At 33.2% G+C, this 23,967-nt stretch overlaps 1 protein-coding gene across 1 annotated transcript in view; it reads left to right on the top strand.

Annotated features, from left to right (window-relative positions):
• The window catches only part of LOC138305606 (ankyrin repeat domain-containing protein 50-like), a 477,373-nt gene that overhangs the window by 416,805 nt on the left and 36,601 nt on the right, over positions 1-23,967 (top strand). The window contains exon 7 of the mRNA XM_069245907.1: positions 14,098-14,181. Within this exon, the coding sequence (XP_069102008.1) occupies positions 14,098-14,181 (84 nt within the window). The remainder of the gene's footprint in view (positions 1-14,097; positions 14,182-23,967) is intronic.

Below are 23,967 nucleotides of genomic sequence, written 5' to 3'. Positions count from 1 at the left end.
TCTATAGTGAACAGTATATAGTGTAAACACTGTCACTGAACCCAGTACGTATTGTACATTGATACGTACAGTGCCAACAACCCATTCTATTTACACAACTCAGCATGCTACCCAATTATAATTGTAAGGCCAAAACTTTACCAAAACAATTTCATCCCGGACGAGCCCTCAACTTGTCACAAAGTTGACGAATATTATTTATATTTTTCCTGGGATCCTTGTTTGGGTAGCAGTGCTTTAACTGTGACATTAAAGGCATTGGTATACATTTAACAATTTAATAAGCATAAAATATATGTAAATATCAAAATGTGGTCTATGTGTTGGGCGCCAACGGCTCTTACGATTATACAGTTCATGAGTTTATCTCCGTGCATCGCCCACGATTCAGCGCGTCCCGCGTAAGCGTTCTCACATCTTGAATCATCTATGTCACTTCACCACTATACCATGATACGAAATAGTCTTTCTTCACATATTTATGTAGACTTCTAGTCCAGATTATCACCGAGCACACCTAACTTTGGTGTTATTCGCTCCATCACCTTCCGTCGTCACTTTTGTCTCTGCTTCCCGCGTTGCGCCCAAGCTGGTCATACTGTTTCTGGTTTCCCTCACGTTTTTCCACTAAGGGAGGTAACTCTCCATGACTATAATATATAGGAAGCACTACACAAAGTTCTGACCACGATTACATGTATCTCAAAGGTTATGTCTTTTACAGCTATGGTCCCCACACAAACATATATATTAATATTAAAGTTAAAGTTAAAAAGTTAAAGAAGCAACATTTAATTTCAACCTGTGGATATTTGGAGACTTCGTAGCCCCAGAAAATCTTAATCCACATTCAAAAGAGGAATTTCAAAAACAAGAATGGACATGTTTCTTGTTACTTAATACATTGAAAATGATATAGTCAAAACAGACAGATATTACACCATGGGTTCATAACAACCATTAAATATTAATACAGATAAGATAACAAGTGGTCCAGGGACGTTGAAAATGAACGTTATTACAAGTAAAAACGATTTTTTCCAAAATACATATCAAACTTTTTGGACCCACTGGGTTACAGAAAAGAACAAATATGATAATTTGAAAGAATTGTGGGACATAGCAAAAATAATGATTAAAGAAATAACAAATAATAAAAAAAAATAAACAGGCTAACATTCTGAAAGTGCATTATAGCATTAAAGCAACAAAGAAGAGAGTGAAAGCGAGAGTGCAGAAGGATATTATAAAAATGACATAAATTATATAAAAAAAAACCACAAATTAAAAAAAAGCAGGTAAAGCTATATATTAAACGTAAAATGTAATTAATATAGAGACAATGGACCTCAATGAGAAGGCTCACCACCCTTTTGCTCTCAGACATACTGGTTGTCCCATTTTACATTTTAAAACTGCATGTTAACCATGTCAGCACCGGACGTTTTGATATCTTGTGTAAAAATTATTTTGTGTAAATAAAAAAATAATAATTTAAAAAAAAGTGTGTCAAGGAACTTTCTCTGCGAATGATATAATGAACACCACATTTCATGAACATGGTCATAGAAATGAAATTAACAAAAAAAAAATTTAGCCAAACATTTCAAAAATCCGTAGGCTTAGGAAAAAAATTAAAAAGTTGAATTTAACAGTATGGTAATATCAATAACTGAAGTGTAAAAAAAGTTAATTACATTTAGCACACTGAATTGCTACATAACGTTTAGCATAGAATAATTATCATCCGGCTATGTGTATGTAAAAATAACAAACTTATTTGTACGATGTACCTAGAATTTGTAATAAAAAGTAACATTGAATTAAAAACCAAATTAAAGAAAAAATATCAATATAAGTTAAGACAAAAATAAAATATTATACATTACCAAAAATTAAATTCCAATGCATAAAAATACATTAATAAATGTCCAAAAAAATTACAATTTTGAGAGTTTAGTTCATTGTCTTTCTTCTATCTTCCGTCTTCTTAGTAGTTGGTTCAGGGTAGTTGTTGTGGTCATTCTAAAGTTGCTATTTATCAAAGTTAGTTGACTGTGTCCTTAGGTGCTATAGGGTGGACTGTAGGCTACATGGTTGCTTATTTCAATGAAGACTGGACTTCCAATATTGTCATCGAAATTTTATGTTCATTGCTTATATATAAGGATATGTATATTGTATCAACCATACATATTTAGATATGAATACAACACATAATATATGCCATGCCAGACATTGTGTGCCGAAATGATCCTCACCCCAAGATGGGGCGGTGCAGACTGCCCCTCTGTCTCTCTAAACCCTCTTTTATAAGCAGACAAGGAATTTGCTGTGTACCTGTTTGTCAGAATAGATACGACACGGAGCATAAATGTCGGTACAACATTATATATAAACGAGGAACCTATCTATAACCAGACTGTTACGTCGCTGACAAGTCATAAACATGTACACTTTTGCCCTTGAGACGTACTACACGAATGTCTTAGACACAAGACATGCAGTCTGGGAGATTTTAATATTTCAAAATATACCAATAATACTACATGTTCTCTGATGATAAAGTTTTCGTATGACTGAAATCACTCAATACAGTTTGTTATATATATAAATGTTCATGCCATAATTTGAAGAGATATCATCAGTTTGAACTATCCTAAATCAAATTTTATAAAACTGAGTCTGATTGTGTAAACTATTCTCTGATTTCAGCAAACACACGATTAACTAAAGCAATATTTTCCAAATTAGTTATTTGATATGTATAACTTTTACGCTCAATCGAGGGGTGATGGAGAGGTACACAAACACATCAAATTACTATAAAAAATATACAAATTATACCCTTACATTTCCATTGAAACGGGTTAGATACAATATTCCATAAAGTAATTCCTAACCATACCCGGTAATGAGAAAATCTTTCTTGTTTATTGTGGTTTTCATTCTCGAGCAACAAGTATGTATATTCTACTTTTTACGCTGTAATATTCCAATACGTTTTAAAATTTATAGGGTCGCGACAGATGTTAACTAACCGTAAATACTACACTGATCCCTGCATCCTAAAAATCCAAAATAAGAAAATAAATAAAATATTTTGTTCAATAACGGGGATCGTCTAACATTTCCTGACATCGTCATAATTGCATTGCAGTACTTTACTTTTTTGGCCGTGCGGCAAAAAAATAAAATTGTAGTTAATCCTTGATTTTAATATAGTTACTGTTATATAAACACAATGTTGCATTTATTCGACGTTGTAACTTCAAATTAGGCCATCGATATATCCTCTGATGTTATGATACTATTTTTTTCCGGAAACGCAGTGATACACTTAAGAGTTGTTTCAATACTGCTCATCATGCTGTTCCTCTGATTATTTCAAGATAGGTTTCACTATTTGTAATCGATATCCATTCCCAGTGTACAAATTAATACTACTAGCATTACATTTGACAGAGCCTAGAGGGAATGGATTTTACGAAAACAGAAAAGGAATGGGAATATCTGTACATGAATGTGAATGTACACATTGCGTTTTATGGTGAAAATCTTCCAACACCTACTTAAGAACATATAGCGTAACGGAACCGAGAGACGACAAATGTGTTGTTGTTCACCTCTTTACAAATTGGAATGGGAAATAAGACACAAATATAGAAAGCAGATTTACAATTTATCTAATGTACAGGAAGGCACACGTTTCAGGAATGATGCTGTCTTCTCTCCTGACTATCGTTTATTTCTATATGACGGTTGACTTATCTAAATTGACAGACTAATCCGAGATATGTCTTGTCTTATTTTTCACCAACAGCAATATCGAAAAGCAAAATAATGATGCGCATGTTGAAATATGCTATTGATACCTTCAGTGGTGTTTTCGCTCCATAATCTGCTGGGTCATGCTTGTTCCACGTTAGTGGTGGTGGTACTTGAATATTTTGATCGTCCGTTGGCCACCTGACTTGCGACCTAGACAGACTTCCCGGCAAACAATTGATTTGTGTCATTATGAGCCATATATGCTGCAGCATTCTAGGGCTGTTATGCTCCCGAAGTCTTATTTCATATTTTCCTGATAAATCACCATGACCGTCTCGACGCTAATGACTAATAAACCGCAAGGACGTGACCAAATATACGGATTATGAAATATAAATTAATAAAACAAACAAAAACTAAATTGAAAACAATAGTAACAATTACTTTTTATTTCACATAGCTAAATACAGATACAGATATATGTGTCAGTCTTAAATATCAGCATATCCTAGGACAGGTTTGGTTTAATATTATGAATGTAATCTAATACAGAATTAGTCCAAAGATTTATGATGTTAAATAGGCCTCTTAAAAATTCTGAAATCATATTTGGTCCAAATCATATTTTTTAAAGACCGATTTAACATCAGAAGCATTAGGAGAATAGGATTGTGTTTTCTCTCGGATTGAATGTTTCAATACTTTAAAGGCTGAATGAGACAGATCTTCGTCCCTGTTGTAATATTTACGTATAGATACAAAACAAGCAATGCCTTTCCATTCTAAAAGCCCAATAAGGCTGTCAGTAATGGATTATATAACAACAACATCCTTGGCCAAACTATTAACTTATCCGCCTTGGACACGGAATTGACTGTATGCAATCGTCCTCTCCGTAGTGATTTCAGGAAGTAGTGTGCTCCTGTATGTGAAATCTGCTATTCGATAGGAAAATATCTACCAGTTTTAGGGACGTTCCGAACAGTGATCGAATGCGCCGTTCGCTCTGACCACGGCGTATTTGTTGAGATTGTACTTAGTTCTGTTTGCGGAAAGCTTGATACCGGGTGAAAATCAAAGTTTGCACGGTAGGATATATGTCGATACGTTCTCGTACTGAATAACATGAGATTTCATAAACAATCAAGTGGTTAGCTTAGATTGTTTACAATTTCAGTCCATCTCCGTTAAATTGTGACTATATGATACTTATAAATCAATATAACAACAGTATTATATTTTTGATATAAAAAAAACCTATGTATATGCAGGCATAGCCCTATTTTTTCCTTAACTAATCAGCTGAACGTAGATGAAGATTTTTTTCTTAGACGTATATGTACATATGCCTATTTACAGTACAGGTACTTTTGAGGATCCAAACATCTGTTTTAGTTTACTTCGTATAGTAATAGCTCCTTACAAAACATTTACAAAGACGTATAGTTGTGAATGATGACATCGGTTTTATCGACATTTTTGTGATCGAGTTGAAGTTGTAGACGCTTTTCAAACATTTTTAACTTAAAACATAAATTATGGATTGTCAAAGGGATCAATGTAGTGGAATCTTTAGACGGAATTTTCCATATTTATTTTTCAAATATCATATCCAGGGAAAGTGATGGCTTATTTGTGCCATTTCTTAGCCTTGTAAAATGCCAAATCGGTAGCATCGTGACATTAAATTAACAGTTAAAACAATTTGTATACTAAGAAACATTACACGTAACACTTTATCATGCTGGCTATATAAAATATACTTTACACAAGTATTACCGCTCGAACTTGGTCTAATTAATTCATTGTGAAATAAGTCATTTTAGGAGGTAGGGATATAGAGAAACTAACTTATCAAAACCTCTTCGGTTGATATTCTTTATATTCTTTCATCCTAACCCCATACAACGGTCTATGTGGACAAAAAATGAAGAAAATTATACAACATGTTTTTTTTTTTTTTAACTTATGTATTTAAGTCGAAATTTAAATGGAAAATATGACCTTTCTTAGGCCTCATTTATACGCATTCGCGTAACAATTTCACAATTAATGTATATTTAAGAGTGGAAACGACATTGAGGTCATTAATGTCCATATAAACTTACATATTAACGAGAAGTAATGTTGTTGTTTGTAATATTGCAGTCAATTACCAAGCTTTGCAAATGTGTGTGTAAACGTATATTTCAAGTAAAACAGGCTGTAAAGTGAGGTGATTGAGATTACAGTATTTCCGACACCACTTGGTAACATTTCAAATAAAAGAATTTAAAAACAGTTTCTCAACCAATTTTTTTAATGGGCAAATTTTAAAGAAAGAAACGAGGGGAATTTTTAGGCCTAACAGTATCGAACCACCTTTAAGTAATAACCTCAGCAACTAAATAGTATTCTTAGGGACTGAGCCCAGAAACTATTAAGCAATTAAGAGTGACCAGTGACTACACCTTTTCTATCCAACCGTGAATAGCTTCTGTCCCTTCTGTGTACTGTTATCAGCATGTAGCTCTTTAGTCTCGGTAATTATTAAGTAGATTTTAGAGTATGTTGCTCTCTAAGATCGTGGCTTCAAATCAATGAGTACATCCTTTATAAATATAAGACCTTAGCGTTTCTCTCCGTTTAAAATCTAGATCGCATGGGTCCGATGGATTGCTACTTATCTACCTCTCATTTTTTGTTTGTTTTACCCATATATTCTCCAACATCATTTCCCCCATTTGAGTATAGGTGTTGCATCATTAACTTCAACTTTACTTATTGTCTTACTAGCTTAATGATGTCATGGTTTTATAGTTTGAGACGTTTCCCATTCCCCTGCTTTATATAATTCATTTCAGATAATAGGGGTTTATTGGCACAATCTGTAAAAATAGCAATCGATAGACATAACTGCACCATTGCATGCACAAGCCTTATTTGAATAAGTTATATGTGATATCACTGTGCATGCTATTATTTCTTCAGTAATTTATAGTAATGAATTAAGCTGTGAATTATTGAAATGGACAGACAAACACATTGTTGTTGTCCTATGTATGTTTATATGGAAACATACTTGTATAAATCACTTTGTATTACTATTGTAGTAATAACTTAAATGTGAAATAAAATTGTAGAACACAATTTCGCTTTGTGATCTGACCTACGTACTATGTTCACAGCACTGTAAATGCGGTCATAATGGCACATCCTGTAAAAAACTATACTCGATGTATACATATATGCCTTATTTGGATTTGCATTTAGACGTATTTTGCCACATCGGTGCATATCAAAGTCATCGAACGAAATCGTAAATTTAAATTAGTTGCTGAATCGATACATGCAAGTTTATCAACTTTTTTTCGGCTTTAAAACACTTTGAATAAACATAATATACAACTCGACAGATTCAGTGTCATTTGACAGTGATGAGGTAGAATTGATCATGTCGTCAGGGATATCACCATCATTTATAGAACTTAAGAATATGAGTTGTCTTTCATGTGAAATTCAATATTTTGCTATATGCTTATTTCTATAAAAATCAACACATTTTACCAATTTTATTGACAAAAATTTGATTCATTATGAAATTTAATAAATATCAGTCTAATCAGTTGCATGGCACTCCATTCTTTTATCAGGCAATATGCTCCCTTTTGGGGATCTGAATGTAAACTATACCGAATATTTGAGCAGTTAGATACCGTAACCCTCGAATATTTATGCTATAAAAACAATGATGACATTGAATATTAGATGAAGACTGGTCTCTTAATTTGCATTTAAGGTGTATAAAACAGAAACAAAACCTTTGGGGATATTTTTGATATTAAACCTAATTTTTTCAAGGCAATAAATATCTAATAAAGAAAAAATATACTGGCATTACGTCATATAGCTAAATTCCATGCCATCATAGCTGCAAAACACCTGTGTTCATTTCTATATCCACTGTTCTTACCTGGTATTTGCTTTTGTATTATTTTCTCATGATATCGCATACCACCTAGACCTTGCAGATTGCTACAATTATATCGAGTTCGGATATTCTAAAATGCTATGTTTATTTCAAGAAACGGAAAGAAAAGCGTATGACTATATACTAGAAATGTCACTGACCAACTGCTCGATAAACAATTATACGGGTAATACTTGTATAAGTTCAGTTTGATTTAATATGTACCCCCTGGGCATTTTTATTTTATTTGCTTTTGTTTTGGTGGTAGTACTAAAGTGATGCAGATATTTAAAGTGTTACTTATATGTATGCGAATTTCCTGGTATAATCCTTAATCCTTCCAGGTTTCGAATTAATAATGTTCACAAATCCACAAATAGTTTGTAAAGTTCCAGGCAATATGAATAAATCCACACAATACGTTGTAACAATTCATAGATAAAGTCAGAATAGCTTTCCCAATAAATATAATACAGCTCTGTACAGTTCTTGATAATGTATAAACTAGTTCTTTATGCAGCTCTAGTTAAAGGTCTCATTACAGTTATGATTAGCCTTGCACAGCTGGAGTATATGAAGTTAAACCCTAAATCAAGAATATTGGAGAATCTTCTACTTCTAGAAATATATAACTAAAAACAGTCAACAAATAAACACACGGAACTTTTTAAAAATAGATCATTCTGGATTCCTACTTATAAGCAACATGTTTACAAAAATGTATGTTTATACATGATAATATTCCAGAAAGTTTGATAACCTAGATTAATTATATGACAATAGAAAGTATTACTCATAAAGCTATAGGAGTTATCTCCCGTATCTAATAACTACGCGTATTTAGTGTCATACATAACACAACATAGTAAAACTTTGTTGTTTTAATCCAATGGCTTTCTACTTATGTAAAGGGAATACAGACTTACAGCTGGAGTTATTGCGAAGGGTAATGACATGTCGTTTACTTTCACGCCCACAAGAATGTTACTAGTCACTTGTCTACCCAGATAAAATTCCCGGGAGGAACAGACCTAGAACAAAGTAGTTATCTACCAAAAAGTATTCACTTCAATCGGGAACTATTAACTTATTACTCTATTACATAGAGTACATATGATTATCTTACAATATCCAAAATTATCAAGTAACAGCTTTCAGAATCTAGAAAGTAAATATTGGGTGTGTGATAAAGTATTTGAGTTATTGTATGGGCATCGTTTTTATTACAATGCGCTTATAAATAACTCTACCACAAACTAATGGCACCACCATCAAGACAATTGCCATATATTATGGATGTATTCTGATCTGAAAAAAAACTCTTTCAAATAAAAAGGACATGCACGATATTTCTATACTGCCTGTTTCAAGATGAAATAGTTTATCGACTGTCATGAAGTTGACTTAAACGTATGATTACTAATGGAAGAATTCAGATTCGAGTCGTTCAATATAATAGTACTCATGGGGTTTCTTACATTTGGTCATAGCTACTGCCACCAGGTGATGTTACAACCTGTTTGAACCTGACGTTTAACTAACCCTAGGGAATGCTTGCAATATCAAAAGACATTATGTTTTGTTTGATACAAATATATAACTAGTATATTGGAATCAAACGTTTATTTCCCTGAGAGGGCTTTTAGCATCAGCATTTCCCGTCCTTGTTTAGTTATTTCGACTTTTATGGAAACTCTTCAATGTAGTTTGGCTACAATGCGCAATTTTACTATGAAATAAAAGGAAACTGAAAAATAAATAAATCATAGTTTGCTTTGTAAAACCAATATCCACTATCATTTTCCTATGTCGCTCGACTAATATAGATTTATTAGAAAGGGAGAACATATCATATATCATTGGCGGCCATTTTGAAAAATGAGTGCATTTCCGGTAAACATCAAGATCTTGCGTGTGTCTTTGCCTAATTTTGTTTCTTATGCCCTAAGGTACTTTCATACCAAAGGAGACATTTAAAGTCCGGCCTGATATATCGTTAGACAAACCTATATTATATAGTTAACATCGCATTCGTTTAGTTCTATACCTGTTGAGTAGTCAACATAAAGGCTGTAGTGTAATTAAGGTAGCGCAAACCTAATTACTTCAAACATTGTTACATTAAGTGTGAATACTTGCATAGTAGCTTCCCCTTTATTTAATCTATTTTACCTTTATTTTCCTGACTGCTATGAGGTGTCCCGATTAGCGAATCTTCACACACAGTAAATCTTATTGGTGTTTTCCAATATATAGCACCTGGCATTTTAACGTAATAGCTAGTTAACCGTTTGTAATGGTGTTAGTATGTTATCGTTCAAATCTCGCTTTGCTGCAATTGTCGATAAAACCGTTTAAAATTACCGTTTCAGTAAATCAATTACTTCAAATTTACACAAAATACTGTTAGCCATTTTAGTTTCGGGTGTATTTACAAGTCGTTTTTTTTGTGGAGTAACAATAAATCGTAAACATTACATATCTAAAGGTATGTGTGCTGCAGTTTTCATAGAAACGAGAAAGGAAAGCTTTAAATATGACATGTTGAAAATATTCTCTCCAAGTAGTGTTCTGCTATTCACAATTTGACATTTTCAGAGTGATAATATTAATTATAAAGTGACTATTCCTGATATGTTTTCATCTAAGCACATGAACGAATAACGAACAAATCATACTAACAGTATTTTAATTTTATGTTGTTGCAAAGATTTACAAGGCATTATACAAAGAATAATTGTATACTTTTCAGAGCTTAGTTCATCAAAAATAATGGTTTTCAGAATAATACATGCAAAAAGAACCTTGTAAAATGTTTTCGCTCAGTTATGACTATAAGTCGTGATATAAATTCGCCATGTAAAAAAATCGGGCAAAGAAATGAGAAATTGAGTCGCCGTAACAAAAGGTATAAAAAGGGAATTAAGTCGTCAGCAAAAGTCGTTTGGTATAGAGAAGGAAATAGAGTCGTCCTTAAAAGTTGTTAGGTATAAAAGAAGATAAGACGCCTCCCTCAACAGTCGTTCGGTACTGAAAAGTAAATTAATGTGTCGTCAAAAGTCGTTCGGTATACAAAAGTAAATCGAGTTGGCAAATGGTTAGGTATAAAAGAAAAAGGAAATAAAGTGGTTATGTAAAAAAGGAAAGGAAATAAAGTCTTCGTCAAAAGTCGTTAGATGTAATAGAAGAAGAAATCATAACGTTGTAAACAGTCGTTAGATGTAATAGAAAAAGAAATTAATACGTTGTAAAAAGTCGTTAGGTAAAGAAAAGGAATTTAAGCTATCGTCAAAAGTCGTTCAGTACAGAAAAGGAAGATTAGTTATCGTCAAAAGTAATTTGATATACAAAAGAAATTAAGACGTCGTCAAAAGTCGTTAGGTACAGAAAAGGAAATTAAGTCGTCGTCAAAAGCAGTTAGGTATAGAAAAGTTAATCAAGTCATCGTCAAAAGTCGTTAGGTATAGAAAAGAAATTTAAGACGCCCTCAAAAATGGTATGGTATAAAAAAAGGAAATTAGGACGTCGTCAAAAGTTAGGCACAGAAAAGGAAATTAAGATGTCGTCAAAAGTCGTTAGGTACTGAAAAGGAAATTAAGACGTCGTGAACAATCGTTAGGTATAGAACAGAAAATTAAGACGCCCTCAAAAATGGTTTGGTATAAAAGGGAAATTAAGACGTCGTCAAAAACCGTCGCAAAAATAAGTTTGGTTACAGTATTCAGGTGACACCTGGAGAAGGCCATAGACAATGACAATGTAACTCCATTGAATAGAAAAAGTGCATTAAAAAGTACATAAAAGAGGAAAAAATGAGGTGTGGACATATGATCAAAATTTCGAACGATGAAACTTCATTAAGTCGACATTGTCGTTTAGGTGATCGGAGTGTAGCCTAAAATATCACTTATGTATATCAGGATACGTCTTAAGAAGTAGCATCATCTAAACAGGAGTAGAAAAGCAGCTTCATTCATAAAAAGCTTGTACATTGATTAGATGTAGCTACTGCCATACTTGTAAAGTGATGGAACACATTAGATTATCTTCAGATGATGTGTGATTATGTGTCTTGATATTTACATTTTCACTTCGATCCACCTCAGTGAAACTACATGTAGTTAACTCCGATCTCTTTTTTCTCCATGAAGATGTGTGGTCACCTGCTGACCTCTGACCGGCGTGAGAATGCATTTTGACATTGTTTACATTGTGACCTAGGTGTACGCTGCTTCAGCTTTGAATGAGCATTCTACGATGAGGCCTATATTTATCAGTAAATTAAGAACAGAAATGCTTAATTACGATATATTAAAAATTGCAAGTACTGTGTAGCTAATTGTAAAAGACAAAGCATAGTAAATACTTCGATAAAACGCTGACATAGGCTCTTGCCTCCGGGAAAATGCTGAACATACTCAACGCAGTGATGTCTACTACGCATATAAGGAGGCATAATTGAACGAGAATACTTGCATTGATATATTGATCGGTAACTTTCTCTATTTCTGCTCCAATCAAAATTTTAATTGGAATATTTCGTTGAAAAGCGCATTCAATCGGTCTTCCTATTCTTGCTCATCAAAATTTTAATTATTAATATATTCAAGAATATCATAGAAGTCTTTTAATACGTTTGATTGAGTTAGGAAAGCATTGTGCTATATGTATGACTGTATCACATGCCACAGACACAGCGATTGGGTATCATATAATATATATTTAAATGCCAGCTGCAAACAAATATCAGACAGGAATACAATATTTAGTTATATTCGACAGTCATTGAAATTTAGTTTTAAACGGTTTAATTATGCATATATACCAACTGTTCGGCATTTTCAACAATCGGACCACTGCTAAATCGAGCAACTGCATCTCACATTCCCTGCGCTGCCAGTACTGGGCAGTAAGCTGTGTATCTGAAGCGACATAATAATGTTTTTTTATGATGTGGAATTCAAGACATTAAATGAAAAATACATAATAAAAATCGCCGATTTTAATCTTAACAATGTCCAAAGAATTAAATCATTATCGGAACTATATTTTGTGTTGCCTTGGCAACGAGATGGACTGACTGGCGTCTGTTCCCCAGATGTACAGTATTAAGGATGTATTCTTCTGAGGTTTTAGTCCCGTTGAAGTCTCGTTTCAACATAGATCAAAGAAGTTATGAGATTTTCAAATATGATTTATCAGTATCTGTAGCAAGTTGCCAGACGCAAGTTTTGTCAAAAAATTACATTTCTATTTTTAGTAGATTTTTTTAAACAGGGATTTTAAGAAATGGCCCATTTGGCGGCCATTTTGAAATTATGTCTTTTTTTCGCTTCAAGTAGAGCCACAGTTTTATCATTTTTTACTGAAATTGTTTTTACTTAAATCATCACTGCGCCAGCATTTTTAGCTGTATTTAGCTAATTTTTGCTGCAAATCGTTACTTGGTTCCTAGTAATTAAAATATTGAGCATTAATATGTGAAACGAAACACTTTTGTGACTTTAATGTTTACATTTAATGGTAATTTGGGCACTTTCATTTTTTACTCTAAAATACTGAAAAATAACAAAAATTCAAATGGGGCAAAAAAGTAAGCACACGGACCCCCAATTTTTCTTCCTGATTTAGAAAGAACAACCGTTTCCCTATTGATATGCAAAATAATAACAAAAGTTTAATACCAGAACTTTTTCTATAAAGTGTTAAATTTGGCAAAAATGGCTGAAAATGGTGCATTTTGTAGCTCAAAATTAAGGGGTAGGGGTAGCATATGTTATTATTCTGAGAAAAAATATTAGTCTAATTGATCAAAACTGGTATATTTTTTTAAAGAAGACTACTAGAAAATGAATTCTACAAACATTCATACATATCAAACACCTCATTAGGAAATTATGGCTTTAATCTCTATCTTATATGGTCAAAACGGCAAAATTCCCATAAAATCCAATATTTTGTCAACTAGGTGTCTTTGAGTGACAAAAGCTCAAAAACAAGCACACGGACATATGTTTTTTTCTTCCATTTTCTTTTATGGTATGAACTCCTTTTTCCAAAAATCTATATGAGAAAAAAAAGTTTAATACAAGAAAATTTTGACTTCTCAGAGGTGTACATCCTTAATACTGTTTCAAATTTGTATAATAATTTAGATTGGTTAAACGTTAAAATAAGGATTGGCACACTTCATTTGCACGAGATTAGTATTATTTATCAGTTATGGTAAGCAACAAAATTGATAATCAATCCTTAATTGTTGGCTTAAGTTGTAATAAAATATTGCGAACGAGATATTCACTTTGAGAAACATTAAACGTTCAGTTTTAGCTTCTACATTTGTACACCATTTTAAACTCAGATATGTTTTGTTTCAGGGTGATGCACTGTCAGAGGCAGCTGGAGAAGGTCATAGAGAAATTGTGGAACTTTTGTTGAGCCATGGAGCAGACCCTAATTCGGTGAGTATTTTCGCCATCAATGTATATCTCTTAATCTTCGAAAAAAATGACGCAGTTAAAAGAAAATAAACAATTCTTGGTATCACGCTCTGGATCTGAATAGTTTTTGTATACATGTACATAAAAGATATATTGGTTTAGTTTATAACGTCATATACAGTTTATGCAATGCTATTGTTACAAAAACCAGTGGCACACATATAATCACCTGCTGAAAAAAAAAACCTTTCGGTTATTGAGTGTTTAGTGTTTTATTGATTTGTTCCCTGTAATAATAAATATGCGCACCATTTCTGTGATTTCAGCCCTTTAAAAGTCGACACCCATTTTGCCTCCATCTGATCATCTATACGCTTATATTACAGTTATCATTTGTTGGTGTTTCCGAAAATGTAACTGATAAACTTGTCTTTGATAATACCAGTTCGGTTGAATACTTTTACTGAGTAAAGCTTTGAATGTCTGTAATAATTGAGCACTCAAAAATTGGATGTCTTTGTCAATTGTGAGAGGAAAGTATACCCGTGCTTTTCTCGGATGATATCCAACGCTGTATGTTGATACTTTATTTTCTCTATTATATTCCCTCTGATGAATGGTGTGGATTTTGTGATATTTCTGTTCTATAAACTCACGGAAGCTCCAATGTTCCAGATAGTCCATCAAGGTATTTGGTAAATCCTCTAATAGAATGTAAATATCTACTACTATAGACTCCGTGGCCTTCATCGTTGATGATATTGATTTTCTAGTCTCCAGATATATATTCAACTGCACCCTGGGCAGATAAGAATGAATTGTCTCTGATTACTACATACTCGACAGCTCTTAGATCATTGTATTTCCGATCCAATTATTCTAGGTTCTCCACCTGTATTAGTATGGTGTTATCATATCTAAAACCCCACTAGTAAGTCTCGTAATGTTGATTGCTTAAGTGTTCTAATGTACTTTGCCTTCAGTAAATAAAGTCCAATGGAGAGGCATTCATCATCTCCTGTAATATTTTTGGTAATGTTAGATCATTTCTTATTTATGTACAGAACTATTCCGGTTTCTTATGAAATCAAAATAGCCATCTAAGGGATATGGTGATCGGGGCTTCCAAACAAATATTTTGTTCTTATTTTTGTTCTTTCTTTCAAAATTCAGGCATTTAACTCTATACCAGATAATCATAATTTTCTGTAACACTACAACATTTAGTTACACTATACTGACTGTGTAGGTATTAACCCTGCCTACATTAAGCTTCAGTATTTTTGACATTGCTTTGATTTTGTTTACCTCTAAAGTGAACATGTACATGTAAACACTGTCACTAAACCCAGTACGTAATGTACATTGATACGTACAGCGCCAACAACCAAAACTTTACCGAAACAATTTCATCCCGGACGAGCCCTCAACTTGTCACAAAGTTGACGAATATATTTTATATTTTTCCTGGGATCTTCTTCTTGGGTAGCAATGCTTTAACTGACATCAAAGGCATTGGTATACATTTAACAATTTAATATGCATACAAATTATGTAAATATCATAATGTGGTCTATGTGTTGGGCACCAACAACTCTTACGATTTTACAGTTCATGAGTTTATCTCCTCCGTGCATCGTCCACGATTCAGCGCGTCCCGCGTGAGCGTTCTCACATCATGAATCTTCTATGTCACTTCACCACCATACCATAATTGAAACAGTCATTCTTCACATATGTATGTAGACTTCTAGTCCAGATTATCAACGAGCACAGCCTACTATAATGTTATTCGCTCCATCATCTTGTGTCGTCTTTTTTGTCTCTGCTTCCAAACTGGTCATACTGTTTCCGGTTTCCCTCACGTTTTTCGACTAAGGGATGTAACTCTCCATGACTATAATTTATAGAAGCACTGCACAGAGTTTTGACCATGATCACATGTATCGCCAAGGTTATGTCTTTTACAGCTATGGTCCCCACACACACATATATATAAAATGTTAAAGTTAAAAAGTTAAAAAAAACATGTAATTGATTAATTTCAACCTGTTGATATTTGGAGACTTCGTAGCCTCAGAAAATCTGAATACACATTCAAAAGAGGAATTTCAAAAACAAGAATGGACATGTTTCTTGTTACTTAATACATTGAAAATGATATTGTCAAAACAGATATTACACCATGTGTTCATAGCAACCATTAAATATTAATACAGATAAGATAAAAATTGATCCAGGGACGTTGAAAATGAACGTTATTACAAGTAAAAACGATTTGTTCAAAAATGCATATCAAACTTTTTGGACTCACTGGGTTACAGAAAAGAACAAATATGTTAATTTAAAAGACTGGTGGGACATAGCAAAAATAATGATTGAAGAAAAATAACAAATAATGAAAAAATCAACAGGCTAACATTCTGAAAGTGCATTAAAGCAATAAAGCAACAAAGAAGAGAGTGAAAGCGAGAGTGCAGAAGAATATTATAAAAATGACATAAATTATATATATTAAAAAAAATAAAATAAAAAAACCAGGTAAAGCTATATATAAAACGTAAAATGTCATTAATATCGAGACACTGGACCTCAATGAGAAGGCTCACCACCCTTTGGCTCTCAGACATACTGGTTGTTCCATTTGACATTTTAAAACTGCATGTTATCCATGTCAGCACCGGACGTTTTAATATATTTTGTAAAAATGTTTTTGTGTAAATGAAAAAATAATAATTTAAAACAAACAGTGTATTAAGGAACTTTCTCTGCGAATGATATAATGAACACCACGTTTCATGAACATAATAAAAGAAATGAAATTAACGAAATATATTTTAGATTTTAATAATTTTTGGCATTATTCTATGCTAAAATATTTTAGCATAGAATAACTGTCATCTTTCTATGTGTATGTAAAAATAAAAAAACTTATTTGTACGATGTACCAAAAATTTGTAATAGAAAGTAACATCGAATTAAAAACCAAATTAAAGGAAATATATCAATATCAGTTAAGACAACAATCAAATATTATACATTACCAAAAACTCAATTCCAATGTATAAAAATACATTAATAAATGTCCAAAAAAATACAATTTTGAGAGTTTAGTTCAAAATCTTTCTTCTATCTTCCTTCTTCTTAGTAGTTGGTTCAGGGTAGTTGTTGTGGTCATTGTAGTGTTGTTGGCGGTCGTTGTAATGGAATGGATGCTGTTTGCTGCTGCTGTATTCTTGTGACTGATGATGTGGCACTGAAGATCATTATAGTGGCATTGCTCCATGAAGTGGTGCCGTCTGCGAAATCCAGGTTCCCATCGCACGTCACGGCGCCAGTATAATATTCTAAAGTTGAATGATATTTAGTTAGTTGACTGTGTCTTTAGGTGTTATACGGTAGACTGTAGGCTTCATGGTTGCTTGTTGCAATGAAGACTGGACTTCCAATATTGTCGGCGAAATTTTATTTTCATTGCTTATACATATAGGGATTGGATTTCGTTTTTATGTTAACCATGGTTGTATGGAGCAATTCCTCTAAGAATATATTCTATGGGGCGCGTTAGCGCCCCATATTGAATATATTCTTAGAGGAATTGTTCCATACAACCATGGTTAACATAAAAACGAAATCCAATCCCTATATTTACACTCACACGACTTTTTTATTTATATTTTATGCAATAAAATCGTCATTTGAAAGTGACGTAATTATTCAATAAAAGTCGGTGAAAAGTGGGAGGAGCTTACTCATTTGAACAGCGAATGGTGACGCTTCACGTAAGGTAGAATTATTCATCCGCGACGACAAAAAAATTCAATATTTTAGTGTAAAATAAACATGACAAACAAAGTAAATTTCAGAGATAATTTTATTTAATCAGATCAGAATTTTAAATATATATTCAATTTTGCTAAAAGTTAATATATAGCGTAATAACAAAGAATTTGTACACGGCCACATGTGTGAACTCGGTGACCGTTATTGTGCAGCGAGGCGAAGCTGACGCACGCTTACACACTTTAGTTTGCCGAAGTTGGCAAAACACCGATTTTCAAGTAGCTCAATGTGTTTGAGATGTCGCCTGACTTGACGGTATTACATCCTTGGGAGCCATGTGATTATATAATCTACGCTTAGATCCATATCGCCATCGATAGAGGAAACAAATTCACTTGTGTTTGATGGCTACAATGTATTTGTGGTGACGCGGAACTGTCAACACGTGGATTATTAGCGGTGCATGTTTTATAATACACATGATTAAATACTCAAAGAACAAAGACAAGAGGATATGTTTCTAACTGACCTCTATCAGAGGGTCTCACACCCGTCCACCCCAAAGGCTCCATCGTAGGACGAACATAGGCACAGAGGTAATGTTTACATTTGACACCCATCATTTTTAACAAAAATGAAAGCACGTCGCCCCGGTCGGGATATTTTTCCGTTTCTTTATACAATTGTTAATTTAAAAATTGTTTGAATCATATATAAATATAAACCATGTATATATTGTTTACATTTTTCCAAAATTCTATGAAAAACAACAATATACACGTAATGTTGCGTCAAAATGTAAACAAAGCCATGTGTTTCTTTTAAAAAAAAGTAGTCCTTTTACGTTGCACAGAACATTTCCTTACGCAAGTTCAAAGTTCAATGTTACCATGCAGTTATGGTAAACAAAATCGGCTAGTATTAGCGTATAGTGACCAAGCCTAGCAAGTGTAAATATATGGATATGTATATTGTATCAACCATACATATTTAGATATGAATACAACACACAATATATGCCGTGCCAGTCATTGTGTGCCGAAATGGTCCTGACCCCAAGATGGGGCGGTGCAGACTGCTCCTCTGTCTCTCTAAACCCTCTTTAATAAGCAGACTGGACTTTGCTGTGTACCTGTTTGTCAGAATAGATACGACACGGAGCATAGATTTCGGTACAACATTATATATAAACGAGGAACCTATCTACAACCAGACTGTTACGACGCTGACAACTCATACACATGTACACATTTGCCCTGGAGACGTACTACACGAATGTCTTAGACACAAGACATGCAGTCTGGGAGATTTTAATATTTCAAAATATACCAATAATACTACATGTTCTCTGATGATGAAGTTCTCGTATAACTGGAATCACCCAATGTAGTTTGTTATATATATAAATGTTCATGCCATAGTTTGAAGAGATATCATCAGTTTGAACTATCATGAATCAAATTTTATAAAACTGTGTCTGATTGTGTAACTGAAACTGTTCTCTGATTTCAGCAAACACACGATTAACTAAAGCAATATTTTCCAAATAAGTTATCTGATATGTATAACTTTTACGCTCAATCGAGGGGTGACGGAGAGGTACACAAAGACATCAAATTACTATAAAAATGATACAAATTATATCCTTACAATTCCATTAAAACGGGTTAGATACAATATTCCATAAAGTGATTCCTTACAATAGCCGGTAATGAGAAAATCGTTCTTGTTTATTGTGGTTATCATTCTTGAGCAACAAGTATGTATATTCTACTTTTTACGCTGTAATATTCCAATGCGTTTTAAAATTTATAGGGTCGCGACAGATGTTAACTAACCGTAAATACTACACTGATCCCTGCATCCTAAAAATCCAAAATAAGAAAATAAATAAAATATTTTGTTCAATAACGGGGATCGTCTAACATTTCCTGACATCGTCATAATTACATTGCAGTACTTTACTATTGGCCGTGCGGCAAAAAATAAAATTGTAGTTAATCCTTGATTTTAATATAGTTACTGTTATATAAACACAATGTTGCATTTCTTCGGCGTTGTAACTTCAAATTAGGCCATCGATACATCCTCTGATTTTATGATACTATTTTTCCGGTGATAAACTTAAGAGTTGTTTCAATACTGCTCATCATTTTGTTCCTCTGATTATTTCAAGATAGGTTCACTATTTTTTAATCGATATCCATTCCCACTGTGCAAATTAATACCTCTAGCATTACATTTGACAGAGCATAGCGGGAATGGATTTAACGAAAACAGAAAAGGAATGGGAATATCTGTATATGAATGTGAATGTACACATTGCGTTTGTATGGTGAAAATCTTCTACACCTACCCAAGAACATATAGCGTAACGGAACCGAGAGACGACAAATGTGTTGTTGTTCACCTCTTTACAAATTGGAATGAGAAATAAGTCACAAATATAGAAAGCAGATTTACAATTCATCTAATGTACAGGAAGGCACACGTTCTAGGATTTGAAGCTGTGTTCTCTCTTGACTATCGTTTATTTCTTATGACGGTTGACTTATCAAAATTGGCAGACTAATCCGAGATATGTTTTGTCTTAATTTCCACCAACAGCAATATCAAAAAGCAAATTAATGATGCGCATGTTGAAATATGCTATTGATACCATCGGTTGTGTTTTCGCTCCATAATCTGCTGGGTCATACTTGTTCCACGTTAGTGGTGGTGGTACTTGAATATTTTGATCGTCCGTTGACCACCTGACTTTCGACCTAGATAGACTTCCCGGCAAACAATTGATTTGTGTGATTGTGAGCCATATATGCTGCAGCATTCTAGGGCTGTTATGCTCCCGAAGTCTTATTTCATAATTTCCTGATAAATCACCAAGACCGACTTGACGCTAATGACTAGTAGACGGCAAGGACGTGACTAAAGATACGGATTATGAAATATTATAAAACAAAAAAAACGAAATTGAAAACAATAATAACAATTACTTTTTATTTCACATCCTTAAATACAGATATAGATATATGTTTCAGTCTTAGATATCAGCATATCCTAGGACAGGTTTGCTTCAATATTATGTATGTAATTTATTACAATATTAGTCCAAAGATTTATGATGTTAAATCGGCATCTTAAAAAATCTTAATTGGCCCAAATCATATTGTTTTAAAGACCGATTTAACATCAGAAGCATTAGGAGAATGAGATTGTGTTTTCTCTCGGATTGAACTTTTCGATACTTTAAAGACTGAATGAGACAGATCTTCGTCCCTGTTGTAATATTTACGTATATATACAAACAAGCAATACCTTTCCATTCTAAAAGCCCAATAAGGCTGTCAATAATAGATTATATAACAACAACATCCTTGGCCAAACTATTAACTTCTCCGCCTTGGACACGGAATTGACTGTATGCAATCTTCCTCTTCGTAGTTATTTCAGGAAGTAGTGTGCTCATAGGTGTGAAATCTGCTATTCGATAGGAAAATACCTGTCAGTTTTTGGGACGTTCCGAACAGTGATCGAATGCGCCGTTCGCTCTGACCACGGTCTATTTGTTGAGATTGTAGAGATTGTACTTAGTTTTGTTTGCGGAAAGCTGGTAAAATCAAAGTTGACACGGTAGAATATATGTCGATACGTTCTCGTACTGAATAAAATGAGATCCCATAAACAATCAAGTGGTTAGCTTAGATTGTTAACAATTTCAGTCCATCTTCGTTAAATTATGACTATATGATACTTGAAAATTAATATAAAAACAGTATTATATTTTTGATTATAAAAAAAAACATGTTTATGCAGGCATAGACCTATTAAACATCATAATCTTTCAGATTTTTATAAAAATGTTGAACCTCATGTAGAATTTCTTCTTACAGTGTAATAACCTTTCCATCATCCAATTGAAGTTTGGGTATTATTTTAGAGGTGAAGATCCTATTTTTTAAGTTTAAAAAATAATTTGTGTGTTTTTCACCTTCCTCAATCCATTTAGCTTTAGATCTTATAAGACTGCCCTTAACTTTTTGTTCTCTTATTTTCTCTAATTCTTTCTTGTTTGCTTCAAGCTGAACTAAATTAATATTAATTTCCTGCTCTAGTATCATGATATCATTCTTAAGTTCATCTTCAATCAATTTTTTTTTTGTTTTTTTTTTTAAGTGAGATGAGTATGATATTGTTTTACCCTTAATGTGTGCAAGCAGCAGAATTTCAAGAAAAGTAGGATCAGAAATAGAAAATTGAATATTCTTATCTTCTATAATGTTGGAAGACAAAACATTGTATTATACTCTGTAATACACTCTTTTACTAATTCTCCAAACACCTTTCCCTGCCTTCAAATCTGTTAGTTTTAGAGATATACTAGGGGAAGAGTGGTCTGACCTGTAGCCAGGCTCAATATTTGATTTAACTTCACTGGAGAGAAGATCATCTGAAATGAGGCAAAAGTCAAGACGAGCCTGTTTAAGCGGATTACTTTTTCTCCATGTGTATCTTTTCAGGTTTTAATGATGCTCCCTATAAATATCAATAAGTGCAAAATATTCTATAATTTCCAATACCTTATCTCTGGCTTTATAATTTTTAATTTTCTTATAGCTTTTTCTCTATCTAAAACCAAATTGAAATCTCCACAGACAATAACATCGTTATTTCAAAATTCTTCTATAGCTTTATTCAAAATAGGGTTATTATTATTATCAGTAACTGCGCAAGTATGGATTATATGACTCATTCATATGTGGATATAAAGAATAGGGATATTTTGCCCGAGAGTCACAAAGTGTTATAAAATCCCGAATCATGCCGAGGGCTTGACAACCTTAATGTTATCCGATGCTAGAATATCCCTATCCTTCAAGATGCTCCACTGCCGACAAAGTATAAATGATATCCATCACTTGAACAATAGTTTGTATTGAATCGTGTATTACCAAATTTACATAAAAAATAACATAAAGTAATTTATTTCGCCTTCATTCCATATATAATATAACGCAACGGAATATGTTCGGGATGCAATTAACTATTTTTCATATTTTTAAATTGAAGTACAATTAGAAGCTCAAACTTTTCAACGGTGGTAATGGTGTAAATTAAGTACATTTTGTAACCGAAGAAAAATACTAAATCGTCTGCTCCTGTTTTTGATGGTGAAAAAATACCATTTGTCAGCGGTGGAGCATCTTTAATATTCAAGTATGAAAGAGTTATCATTGATCATGGAAAGAAAACGAACACAATATTTTTGGTGTAAATATGGTCACAATTTTATCTATAAGCATGAGGAATACCGACCCAAAATAGGGTATATGGCAAACCTCCAATCAACAAAAAAATTCAATTGAGATAAACCAACATACCCTTGAAGACAGACATCTGAAGATTAACAAATGCAAACTGCCAAATCGGCAGGTAAATCAATACAATATTGCTAAATCGGGCAAATGAATCAATGCTAGATTGCCAAATCGGCAAATTAATGAATGCAAAATGCAAAATCCGCAAGAGGAATTAAATTCAGAATCATATATTCAGTACATATACACAATGTCATTTCAGTACTATGACAAGGACATATTCGTTTGCGAATTCGCAGCCCACAGCATCATTGTCAGAGTCATATTCGCTAAGTGGTGCTTTAAAAAGAGACACTAAAAGTTTCTCGTCATTCATCTGCGACAACGTCAGATATGGCTGTATACCATAGTAATTTATTATTTTGTCCATAAACGTGTCCCTGAGAATGAATGTGGTAGTACATTCAGTGACGAAATGCCGAATGACGTCATAGGAAGGTTTTTCGCACTTCACACATATTTTGCTACTGTGTTCTATAGTAGGGCAAGTTAACATTTTACAGACGTATACTATTTCTGTCTAATATGTGTTCTCTAATTCTAATAGCTTATATTGTTCACTATATGCCATGTGTACATTTTTAAAACGATTAAAACCAGAGTCATTGTTCCTTCGTTCTTTAAGTTGTGCGTTTTCACATATGTGTAT

The sequence above is a fragment of the Argopecten irradians genome, chromosome 13 (assembly GCF_041381155.1).
Source record: "Argopecten irradians isolate NY chromosome 13, Ai_NY, whole genome shotgun sequence".
NCBI classification, from domain to species: Eukaryota; Metazoa; Mollusca; class Bivalvia; order Pectinida; family Pectinidae; genus Argopecten; species Argopecten irradians.
Note: the sequence above shows the minus strand (reverse complement) of the source record. Positions and strands in the feature narration are given on the sequence as shown.